At 39.7% G+C, this 11,809-nt stretch overlaps 3 protein-coding genes across 3 annotated transcripts; 1 reads left to right on the top strand and 2 right to left on the bottom strand.

Annotated features, from left to right (window-relative positions):
* Positions 1–448: 448 nt before the first annotated feature.
* On the top strand, positions 449–2,903 carry LOC113210430 (ribosomal RNA-processing protein 8). Its single transcript, XM_026428422.2, has 5 exons — positions 449–635; positions 716–1,896; positions 1,988–2,146; positions 2,223–2,465; positions 2,544–2,903. The coding sequence occupies exons 1-5, from the start codon at positions 561–563 to the stop codon at positions 2,752–2,754; spliced, it is 1,869 nt and encodes a 622-aa protein (XP_026284207.1). The 5' UTR covers positions 449–560; the 3' UTR covers positions 2,755–2,903.
* LOC113210429 (anaphase-promoting complex subunit 2) lies at positions 2,644–6,556 on the bottom strand. Its single transcript, XM_026428421.2, has 12 exons — positions 6,366–6,556; positions 5,681–6,234; positions 5,466–5,604; positions 5,198–5,390; positions 4,687–5,100; positions 4,406–4,580; positions 4,192–4,303; positions 3,965–4,093; positions 3,744–3,873; positions 3,567–3,652; positions 3,311–3,466; positions 2,644–3,178 (listed from the first exon to the last, which is right to left on the bottom strand). Exons 1-12 carry the CDS (start codon positions 6,444–6,446, stop codon positions 2,972–2,974), a joined length of 2,376 nt encoding a protein of 791 aa, XP_026284206.1. The 5' UTR covers positions 6,447–6,556; the 3' UTR covers positions 2,644–2,971.
* Positions 6,557–6,959: 403 nt separating this feature from the next.
* LOC113210431 (TRAF3-interacting protein 1) lies at positions 6,960–9,382 on the bottom strand. Its single transcript, XM_026428423.2, has one exon. The coding sequence runs from the start codon at positions 8,971–8,973 to the stop codon at positions 7,126–7,128; it is 1,848 nt and encodes a 615-aa protein (XP_026284208.1). The 5' UTR covers positions 8,974–9,382; the 3' UTR covers positions 6,960–7,125.
* Between the last annotated feature and the right edge of the window lie 2,427 nt (positions 9,383–11,809).

Below are 11,809 nucleotides of genomic sequence, written 5' to 3'. Positions count from 1 at the left end.
ATTAGTCCTTTACAAACCAAGAAAAAAGTTGGTGCAGATATGTAAAATTTCTGTGGAATAATTATTGCAGAGTTAGCTGAGTGAATTGTGCTGTACACCTCTCTTAATTTTTATTTAATTGTGTATTTTATGTACAAAATTTAGAATTAGTCAAAATTATATGGCTGTAAGAAAAATGTTAATCCTAAAAGCTACGCAAGTTGCGTAGGACAAGGACACTGTTATTTATTGTTGTGATGACATTGATTAAAAATCTGTATACAACGTTTCCTTTTAGTTATTTACGGTAACTGTTCCCTTCCTAATTCGAAATCCTAAAAAAAGGTGATTGAAAACGCACTACACCCAATCATGAGTCTCAGTCTCAACTGCTCAACTGGCGCCTCTTTTTGAAACACCCGCCGTAAAGTTCAAACACAGTCCGTAGGGAGCATCCGGTTCCGTTGGCTATCGTTGGCTAGTAGCAGTAGCAGACGAGAAAAGAAGCCGCTTGTTGTGGTGAGGTTAACTTTTCTATGTGCGGTGGTTATTTTTCTTGCGAAAAATAGATCAGTAACATAATGGGCATTTTCTCTGCACCGCGGTGGGACGATGGTGGCGCCGAAAATGTGGGTAGCAAAGTTCTCGACACAACGGTAAGTATAATAGGCACAAAGCTTGTAGAAAACAACTTGCATGTCCCCATGAATTGAAACAAATTTAATTTTAATTTTAGGCTTCTGCTCAGAAGAAAAGTGGGAGAAGAAAAAAGAAACAGTTGCTCAAAAAGGCAGGTTCACCTGTAAAAGTTTCGTCAGCTGATGACACAGGTAATCAATCAGACACTACGGAAGCACCTAAAAAGGCAAAGAAATTTCCCTTTGTCTTCAGGAGAGATTCTGCACCTCCTCCACCAAAAATAAAACTAAATGGTAGTCAGGAAGTCCCAATTACTCCTCCCTCAGATGCAAGTCTATCCAAGCGACAGAAAAGACGCCAAAATTTAAAAATGAAGAAGCTTCTGAAATTTCAGTCGACTGCAAGCAGTGTTACAACTCCATCAAATGGTCAGAATGTTTCTCCGAAAAAAGGCAAAGCAATTGAAGAAAAAACAGACAGGGTACTTGGAAAAATTGAGAAAGTGCTTGAGATACGAAAGAAACGTAGGAGAGCGAAGAAGGCGAAAAAAGAGAGTGACGGATCTGTTACAGTCTCACTTGCCAATGAACCTTCTCCATTGAAAAGTCCTGAGATAGTTGCAGAGACCAATCTAAAAGCCAAACTGAAGAGAAAGGAACGAAAGCTTAAGAGGAAAGAGGCTCTTGCCAAAAAGAAAGAACTTGAACAAGCCAATAATAGCAATGAGATAGTTCTCAGTAGGAAAAAGAAGAAGAAAATGAGAAAGATTGCAAAGCAAGCATCAGGGAATAATCTAAATCAAGCGGTGAAAAATGATCAAGATGCATTGGGAACAGCAAATCCTTCCTTTGACACATCTCTATCAGATTCATCAACACCTCTGAAAAACAATGATACTCAGTTGGAAAAAAAGAAGAAGCGTCGGAAGAGGAAGAAGAAGACTGGGCTGGAAGATTCAGTTGATGGGAATATTCCAAGCGCCTCCGCCAAATTTTCTCTTCACTCAAATAGCCAAAATTCTAAAAATAAGCCTTCATTAACTTTGACTGATTCTGATAGCATTGCTGATAAATCACGTAGAAAGAAAGTTGTTATAGCTAAACTCCTTCAGGAATCAAATATTGATGAGACAAAAACTTTACATGACCTTAAAAAGAAAAGACTGCAAGATAGATTAGATGCTGGGGATGACGCAGTATCTCCGAAAAGGAGTAAGAAGAATGCATCTACTTCCTTACGAGAAAAGATGACTCAGCAACTGAAATCATCCCGTTTCCGGTAGGAGTGGAGAGATTAAATTATTTTTTAATAGCTTGAAGTTTTTTGAAGCTTGTACTATAGGGTCCTTGTCCTTACTTCTATTTTGTAGATGGCTGAATGAGCAGTTATATACTACAAACAGCTGGGAAGCTATGAAGTACTTTAAAGAGGATCCAGATGCATTTGATGCTTACCATTCAGGGTATAGAAATCAAGTTGCTCAGTGGCCTGTCAATCCCTTGGATGTTATTATCCAATCAATTTCAAGGTATCTTAATGCTTCTAGTTGTTATGTTTTCCTTGTAACTTGATTGTAACTTAACAGTATTACTCTTTCCATTTAGCCTTCCTAAGGAGACTGTAGTGGCAGACTTTGGGTGTGGTGATGCTCGCCTTGCTGCAACCTTACCTCATTTGAAGGTTCACTCATTGGATCTTATTTCATCAAAGCCTGAAGTTGTTGCCTGTGATATGGCCCACACCCCATTACTCATGGAAAGTGTGGATGTTGCTGTGTTTTGTTTATCCCTTATGGGGACAAACCTGAATGATTTTGTTTTAGAGGCTAACAGAGTTCTTAAAAATGGGTAAGTTTAAATCTTGGGTGAGTCTGGTCTCAGAAATCCTGCTATGGATTGAACTCATTTTTACTTTTCTCTTTCCAGAGGTTTATTGATGATTGCAGAGGTAGAAAGCCGTTTTGAAGATGTAGACAATTTCACCAGTGCCATGGTACACTTTGGTTTCCAACTCAAAAAGAAAGACTTGTCAAATCAAATGTTTATTTTTATGGACTTTAAGAAAACTCGTAAAGCTTCCAAAACAGGGAAGTTACCAGCTTTGGCTTTAGAGCCCTGTGTGTATAAAAAGCGTTAACATTGTATTATTGTTACTTTTAATTCATTGTTTTTCACATTCCTCTATCACCAGTGTTAGTGATAGGGATTTATAAAAGTCACTGATTGAATACTTCTACTTTGACAGAAGATATAATAAAGTAATCTGATTGACTAAGCCAATTAAAACTAAGCAAAATAATGATTTAGCCACCATTAATATCACAAAATAATTTTCCACGACGCAGATCTAAGTGCTATGATTTTGGAAGACGGTAAACTCCACCATAGAATAAAAGCTTCTCTTCTGCTACTTTTCGGTCCAAGAAATGTCTGAGTTCTTGAAGACCAACTTCAATAGTAGTAGGTCCTTGAAGAGCAAACATCTTCAACATTTGGAGGATACGCTCCAAAGGCATTGAATCCAAGTTGGTGAGCATGCCAACAATATACGACCAGAACACCTTTAAGAGCAAATAATGTTAAATTATTACAAGGAAGTGTGCTAGTTGTCTATGGAACAAAAAAAAAACAAAAAACAAAAACAACAATTTCATTTCTACATAAAGTGGTAAAAAGTTTTGGAAATCAGTTACCTGGAGTTCTTCTTCTCGTTGCTCTTGAGCTGATGCCATAGCACTTTCAGTCTCCTCGTCATCACATACTATTTCTGATGGTATGTGACCTTTAACTCTTGGTCCACTTTCCTCAACTAATTCAAAAGAATCTGGACCTATTTCATGCAACAACCCCTGAGAAGAGAAGTTTTTAAAATGTAGTAACAGATGCAACATCATACTACTACTTTCAGACACAGAGGTTAAAGGGAATTCTTGAGAGTTTTATTGTTACCTGTGATTGCCAATATGTGATTTTCCTTCGCACCAAAGTTGCTGGAGCATGCATGATTTGACTTAATTCTTCTATAGTCCACTGGTCTGAAAAATTAATTGAACATGCACTTTAACACTTAAAAACCAATATCAGAAATTGTTTTCTTTTTTATTAGGAACAACAAAATTTCATTACTTTTGCTTTGGAAGTGCCAAATTATTGTAGCATGAATGGGAGACACTGTAAGGTTGATTTTTCGGTCTTTTAATTCAATGTCCAAATTTACTGAACCAAGTTGAGGTTTCCAGCTTAGTGTTCGGTTACCCTTAAGCACAAAGTAATAATCAGACACTATGAGAAGAAATAAACATTTTTATGGAGTCAAATTTTGTTTAGATTAATACAAATTGACTTACTTTCAAGGTCTCAAAGGCTTTAGTGTAGGTATTCAAGTGCTCCTGCACAAATTCCGGAAGTTCAAGAGTTTCTTTGTTAAAATGGGGCCAAAACTGTGCTGACAAAATCATTGCTGTGATGGCAAACTCCTGGAAATAAAGGAGTTGTAAGTTATCTGTATATCTATGGATAAGGAAATAATCTGATTTGAGTTCAAAGAAAAATAATAGTAAATGTTGCTACAGACCTGGTTGTCTAAATTGAAATTAGTATCAGAATGCAGATGAGTATTGATTCTTTTAGAGTCATAAATATCTTTCAACATTACTTCACAATAGTGCAACTGAGATTCTCCAAACCTGATAAAGTAAATAATCACACATAAAATATTACCAAATAATATTTAGTTTAAAGACAAGATTTGAGGGAAGATACACGTAATAATTTGGAATTTATCATACCTGAGTTTTAGAAGCTCTAGATATCTAATTTCCTTGTCTGTATTATAGTTTAATGAGCTAAGAAGGCGGTCAGCAAGCAATGTACGATACTCATTAACAAAAAGGTCCTTGCTACCATATACATTCACAAGCATGGAAATAATATCAGAGGTTCTTCTGCTTTGTGATGTCTTGGCTAAATGGTTTCATTAAATGAGGAAAACAAAATGTTAGTATCTAAATTCACTTAAATTAGAATGTTAAAGTATAAAATAGGGAGTTAAATGAACCCCAATTCTTACAAGGGTCAGCATCAACAGGATCAGGATTCCAGGTCTCCCAGTTTTTTGTGTCTTCTTCTGATGGAGTAAGATCATCTAGTTGTAAAGCTTCACCCCTTGAAAGTTCTTCTGCTAGCTCACTTGGGCCTTCCTCTGTGAGGCTAGTTACAACACAACGTACGGTGTCATCTCTCCAACGTAAATACTGTCTTACTGGCTGAGTAACAGTATCCAACAGAACCCCAGATGGATCCAATGTTCGTAATGCTCTAATGGCTGCAACATATGCTGTTAATATATCAGGTGTGTTCACACCTGGGTGAAGTAATCGAGTTTCAAGAGCCCTCTGAAGTTTTTGGGTCAAGTGTTGACGTAAATCAGTTTTTAGTAAACAAATACGCAAATCTTCCACTGCTGGTTCAGAATCAGGATACTCTGGTAGACAGGATAAACAATAAAGGTTAAATAGGGATCAAAAAGTGTTCCCACTATGAATAGCTAAGAGAAGTGATTTAGATGGACAAAAACTTACCAATGATGATATTGAAGAGTTGATCAATGCGTGTTCTTGTGTAAGTCTCATACAAAAAATGACGCAGAGTTTGTTTCATTTTTGATAGTGTTTCGACAGTTGAATGAGTCTCTTTGTTTTCTGATTCTCGAAAACCAAAAGACCCTGAACTGTAAATCCTACTTAACCAGCCCATGACCACTGTGTCCAGCCACTGAAAACAAAATTGTTAATTGTTTTCTAAAGTGAATTAAATAAAATTATTTCTGTATATGGGAAGAATACAAACCACTTCAAGTGAGCCAATATGTGAGACATCAAAGCTACCTTTGCACGTCTCTTGAACATGGTTTTCAATTCTTCTATGAATCATAGTTGTTAGAACGTCTCCTGCTAGACGTTCTAAAAGATCTAACTCTTGTAGTTTTCTGAAAGGTTTGCAAATACAAATAATTTGTGACTAGATACTTAGTCAGTAAGATATTAAAGGTTTCTAATACTTACCCATTAATATCATGAAATGCTTCAATTATGGTTTGGCATTGACAAAATTCGATTTCATGACAGCAACCAGCACATTGTACAATATCTTCGGCTGATTCATTCTGATCTATTTCTTTATTTTCAGAATTGCAAAATACTTTGAAAGCTACTCTATAAAAGTCTTCAGTGATAGCTTGATAGTCAAGAGGGAGCTGAGAATGCAAGGAAGCTCTTACCATAACTTTAAACGTTTCCATAAGCGACAGCTGCCCATACACTTGTCTCTCTGATTGTGCAGTTTGTCGCAACAATTCAAGAGTTTGAAGGAATGGTACAATAGTAGACAATGAATCATACAGTGAATCGACTGCTCCTTTGAAACCTTCTAAGCCATGGATTTTAATCTCATCATCGGAGAAATGCCTCCAGAAAGTGGGAACAATATCTCTTCGAAGTTGTGTTTCAATTTCATTTAAAACCAATTGTTCAACAATTGCTTCCTGCCCTTGACCGACAATACTTTGCATAATAGAGAGTTCATCGCTTGGGCAATCTTGTCTGTTTTGGTCTTGGTTCTAAGAAATAAAGACAAAATAAAATAATAATTATTAATATAATTACTATTTTTTTAAAAAAATTTAAGCTGAACAATGTAAACATAACCTAATTGGAGGTGTTTCTATTGACAACATAGTATATCAATTACCTCATGACATAGAATCGGAAACAGAATACAAACATGTTTCCACAATTCGTCGAGATTCTGTTGATTTTCGACGTCTTCCATTCTAAAGACAAGACACTCAAAACTTAACAAAAACACAACACCATTGTGTCAAAATCAAATAAAGTGCCAGAATTGTTCCAACAACAAAACCATCGCTAAATTCAAAAGCTACCAAGGTAGCCACCCTTATTTTGAGGGCGCGTAAAATTATTTTCAACTAAAGTGGATAAAATTTATAAATGTGGATTCTTTTATGATTTACAATAATATTAATGCGCTATATTACGCCAAACTAGCAAAATAAATGCAAATAGAACCCGATTCAAACGTTAGTTTTGGAGACGCTAGTTGGTGTCCTTGCCGCTATCGCCTGCGCGCATGTTGACGAATGCCGGGGTGTTTGAAGCCTTGCCTGAACAGTGCAAATATTCGCTTACTGCTTGAGAATCGATGGCAGATCGCGTGTGCTTCTCATTGTCGAGGGAAAATGCAGATAAATGCATAATCATTCTTTGTTTTTTGTTAGTATACGGTGTCTCAGACTTTATGTGTGACATATAAATACTCATCCACTTTAGACACGTTTTAAATATGTTTTATTTCATAACAATCACAGGTGAGATCCATTTGAGAGAGTGCGCGTGAAAACATAGAAACAACAATTAACACTAATCATCTACATTTCCCGTTCTAGTATTTTTATTTTTGTTTAATTGGGGTTGCACATTCCTTTGAGCAATTAACTTTGACCGCTAGTTAACAGTCTCCTGATGCGATCATCATTGCTTATTATGTTTGCTTTAGCTGAACTTATTTGATCTAATTCTAAACGTACAGCTTGTTGTAACTGCTTTAACTGTTCTTTGAGAGGTAGTGATGCTTGTGCACTTAGTTTTTCTTCCATTTGTAATTGCTCCTCTAAACTGTTTTGCATATTTTGCCATTGGCTTAGCTCTCTCTGCATATTGTCTACATCTTCCTGCAAGGAGTCAAGAAGTTTCCCAAGAGGATGCGCTGCCCTTGTTAGTGTCTGAATTAGAGAGCGCATTCGGTCCACTTCTTTGACAGCTGTCTCCCTCTCCCTCCTCCTCCCTGCTTCCCATTCTATTTCGGTGTGGTGCTGATTGACTTCCCCATTGTCACCATTACCAACTTCTAGTTCTTTTTGTGTTTCCAAAATCTGTGCAACCAAATGGCCCTGCTGACTTGAAGGACGAGACATAGCTGGTGCTGATGGTTGCAGGTCATCTGGTATGCCGTCAACTGGTGGACTCTCCACAACAACAAGATTTTCGTCCTCATCTTCATGGCTTATCTTGGCATTTTCATCCTCTACTATCAAATTTACAGGGGCTGCTTTCACTTCTTCATTAACAACAAGAGCTTCTCCTCTATTACGCACTCTGGGTGCTCCAGGCCGGGCACTTCCTACACGGGCTGCAGTTCTTGGTCTAGCCAAAGGCACAGGAACGGGCGCTTGTGGTTGTCCCTGCTGTGAATTAGAAGTTTGAGCAGGTGTTGCAGAGGGAGCTCGCGTAGAATTTGTGGATGGTTGGGGTTGTGTGTGGGTTTTGGGTGGTGCACCAATGGTGGATTGATCAGGCTGTAATGGTGGTAAAGTTGTGAGGGCTGAGTCCTCCTTTTCTTGCGATGAACTCTTTCTCTCTATTTGCTTTTTAGGGGAAATTGGTGTTGCTGATGGTTGTTGGGGGGGTAGCCCAGGGTTTTCCTCCATCTGCTGCCTTGCTGATGAGGAACGCCTTTGAGATGGAGTTTTGTTCTGCTCTACCTCAGTGGGAACAGCCTCTGAAGTTAAAATTTCCTGTTTTGAAGGAGTTTTATCAGGCAATTTTGCTTGACCAACAGCTTCTTCTTTCATCTCCTTTGGCAGATCTGCCTTAGAATCTGATGTAATATTTTCTTTTTTAGATCTCACTGTTTTACTTGGCTCCTTCGACTTTGTTTGTTTTGATGTAGATGATGAACGTTTCTTTTTATCTGATGATTCTGCTTCTTGGCCAACTTTCACTTGTTTGGTATTAGATTTCTTTTTGTCTGAACCCTCTTCTGTTTGACTAGAAACTTTTTCTTGGGATTTTGATTTCCCAGCGTCAGTTTTCTCTTGTTTCCCCTCCCTCGGACTAGATTTCTTGCTGTCAGGAGCATCAGACTTTTTGTTGCCTTTTTTACGTAGTTGTTGAGCAACATCTCTGGAATCAAGTTTTTTATCCAGAGCAAGTCCAATAGCTTGCAGTAGTTCATTAGTTTTTGTTGGTTCATGACCTGCCACAATTTTTGTAGCTCTCACAGAAAGGGGAATTCCAGTAATTATTTTTACTGCACTTATGAGTTTGTCCAAAAATGCTATTTTTCCATCTCGGTCCTTTATATTTTCATGGTTGAGTTCTTCTACAGTGAACAAACCATCCAGAAAACTGGTTTCCTTAATAACGTTGGTAACTATGTCGTGCAAAAATCGAAATGGAGGCTTCTTCAGTAATTTTTCAGTAAGTGGTGGCTTTTTAATATGCTTTTTCAAAGAATCTTGTGTCTTTTTAATTACATCAGGTTTTACCTCTTCTGTCATGATGAAGGAACCTTCAACATATAGTGCTCACTTCTATTTTAAATTGCATGGGTAAAGCATGGATTGGTATCCTTCCTCGATAACGCTCTAAGGTAAAGCAGTGTAAACTCCTTTCGTTTTTTTTTTTAATCCTAGTTCTTGAGAATTGCACCTGTCTTCTTCACTTCACATTAAAACTCACACTCAAAAATAAACAAATATTCTGCGCTGAATAACAACACAGGAATTTGTCATCGTTACCAACAACGAAGGTATGAAAAGAAGCACACCAACCCAACCATGTCAAATATCTCACCCAAACTAAACTCTTTTATGACGATGACATTGAAACACAGTTTCTCTGTTTGACGAATTTGGACTGAATAATTTTTTTCTGCCCTAGAAGCACGGTACGAAAAGACCGTTTGGCCATATTTTTAATATCCCAAAATGTTCTTTTCTGTACAGTCTCGCACAGTTTTTCGTATTATCTTCAACTTGACACGTATATGAGTCACGTTCGTTCCAATATAGATTTTTTTCGTAACAGGGAAGGTTTTTACAAAAATTAGTCTATTTTCTTTTGGGGAACTATACTATAAAGTTATAAAAACGGCCCAGTAGATGTATCTGAACAAAAGTAGATCTGACACGCACATCATCGCAACTCCTTGAAGAATCTGATTGGGTATGAGTCAGTGGCACAACACAGCTCGTAGTGAATGGTGTACATTTGAAAAACAGTTAGGTTTTAAAAGTTTTTGTTAGGTTTTGTGTAGTACTATCATTTTCCGTAACATGTGTGAAACCTGCCTGTGATTAGTGGCATGTGCATGCTAAAGACTGTTGATGGACTTAAGTTTCGAATGGTATTTACCTCAAAGAAAGTCCTCCGTGTGTGAAACCGATAAGAGTTGGATAACTCCAAGATGGCTGAATCGAGCTACTACCAGGTAAATTTTAACTCATTCTACGTATGATCTGGTTGTATTATTGTCTTGATAGTGATGGTACAACCTACGAGTCCGGTTGCGACAACCCAGTGGAGAGTAGAGTTTGCGGGACGTCTTCAGCAGACATCCCCGCCGCTATCAGGCTAGCACTCTACCGTGCCTACCTGTTACCTTGGTGTGTCTTTTATCTCCCGGCACCTTGATCTTTTGAAAGGACAACATTTTTGATTCAATCGTTTTCCTCTTCCCTTTTAACATTGTATTCATTTAACATTTTCTTTGCTGTCTGCATTACAATAACCAAAAAACAAACTTATAACCTACTTGTTTTCCTTAATTCATTCATTGTAAGCAAAGTTCTTGTACCTGTTCCACCTGATTCAATTTATGCTCTAACTTTTGGACTGCTAATCCGTCTTTTCTAGTCGGAATATCAGAACTGATTTACCAAGCGGTTGAACTCATTGATAAGTTTGCTTCTTGTTTGACAAAATCCAAGGCTTGTATGGGAATCGTATCCATCTTGTAATTATTTAAGCCTATTGACACTTATTTCCAATAAGCTAGTAGGATTCTTTCGTTTCTTTGTTCATTTCATTGTGTGTAATGCATCCTATAATTTTTTAAATACTCTTTCTTGAATCTGCTTTTTTGTGCCCCACTGAACTAAGCTAACAGTATGAAATCTGAATGTTACACTCGTTACCTGAGGTTCTATTTAAAAAGTGGATTTGATATTTTGGCGCTATCCTGACTTAATTTAAAACTCCTGATGTACCATGAAAATCTGATATTGAATGACAGTTTGAAAGTAGAGCAACCTAACCTCAAATTCCTACAAACTGAACCCATGCCCATAGGAAGACAAGCCCTCTAGTCTATGTCTTGCAGGTTTTTTCTTGCGTGTCTATTGCTTGTCAGTAAATATTTTCGGAATGCCCAAATGTTATCCATCTTATCCCACATAACCATATGCTTATCTCAGGCGCATTCAAGTCTCCAGTAACACACACCTGTTGCTCAATCCCGCTCATTAGGACATATAGCATGACCCTAGAGTGTATCACAAGTTCAGGGAACAGAGCAGTGGGGGAGGAGGACTTCTCTTGGGGTCTCTGACGTGCCCGATGACGCGCTTCCTGGCAGTGCCCCAGCAGCCGTGTGTAGGAGGACGGCCGTCCATGCGGCTGCCAATCGTGTGCAGAAGAAGGCCCCGCGTTTGTGGACGTCTGCGACTGAGATGCTGTCAGGGGTGGGGGAGTAGTTTCGCTTGCCAGTCGCAGAGAATCCTAGAGACAGAAAGGGCCCTAACCAGTCGCAGGTCAAGCACCGGGCACGGCCCCTCGTCCTTTCCATGTCTACGAGGCGTTTCGTCTCACGTGGACGGGCCAGCCAAAACGGCACTTCCCCGTCGACCTCACCTAGGCAGGGCGCCCCGCCCCGCCCCGCCCCCGCCCCGAACTGCAGGGAGGAAGAACCTTGAAGGTCGGCTCGGCTCAGCTGCAGGCGACCGCGACCTGCGACCACGACCTGCGACCACAGGGCTCTGGGTCTCGAAGGTCGGCGCTGCGCGGGCATGCACCTGCACCGCCTGCCTGCACCTGGCGCGGAGCTGCGGTCCTCACGCCGCCGGTAATGCCTCAATCGCCCGATAGTTATCGGGGCGAGGGGTTTTGGGGTCCGGGGTCCTGGAGGGGTCGCTACGCCAGCTCGCCAGCTACGCCTCGCCGCGCCGCACCGCGGTCAAGAACATGCAACAGGCGGCCGGCTGGCAGGCTCGGGTCCCGGCCATGCCCGGCGCTGCTCCCCCTTCCGTTCCTCTTCCCCTTCCCAAACGTCCCGAGCGGCGTGGCTGCTCCCATGAGCGCGGCCCGGGGCCGAGGAGAGGCCCGGCCCCCCGCCCC

This window comes from Frankliniella occidentalis, unplaced genomic scaffold (assembly GCF_000697945.3).
Source record: "Frankliniella occidentalis isolate FOCC.00 unplaced genomic scaffold, Focc_3.1 Scaffold149, whole genome shotgun sequence".
Classification (NCBI taxonomy): domain Eukaryota; kingdom Metazoa; phylum Arthropoda; class Insecta; order Thysanoptera; family Thripidae; genus Frankliniella; species Frankliniella occidentalis.
Note: the sequence above shows the minus strand (reverse complement) of the source record. Positions and strands in the feature narration are given on the sequence as shown.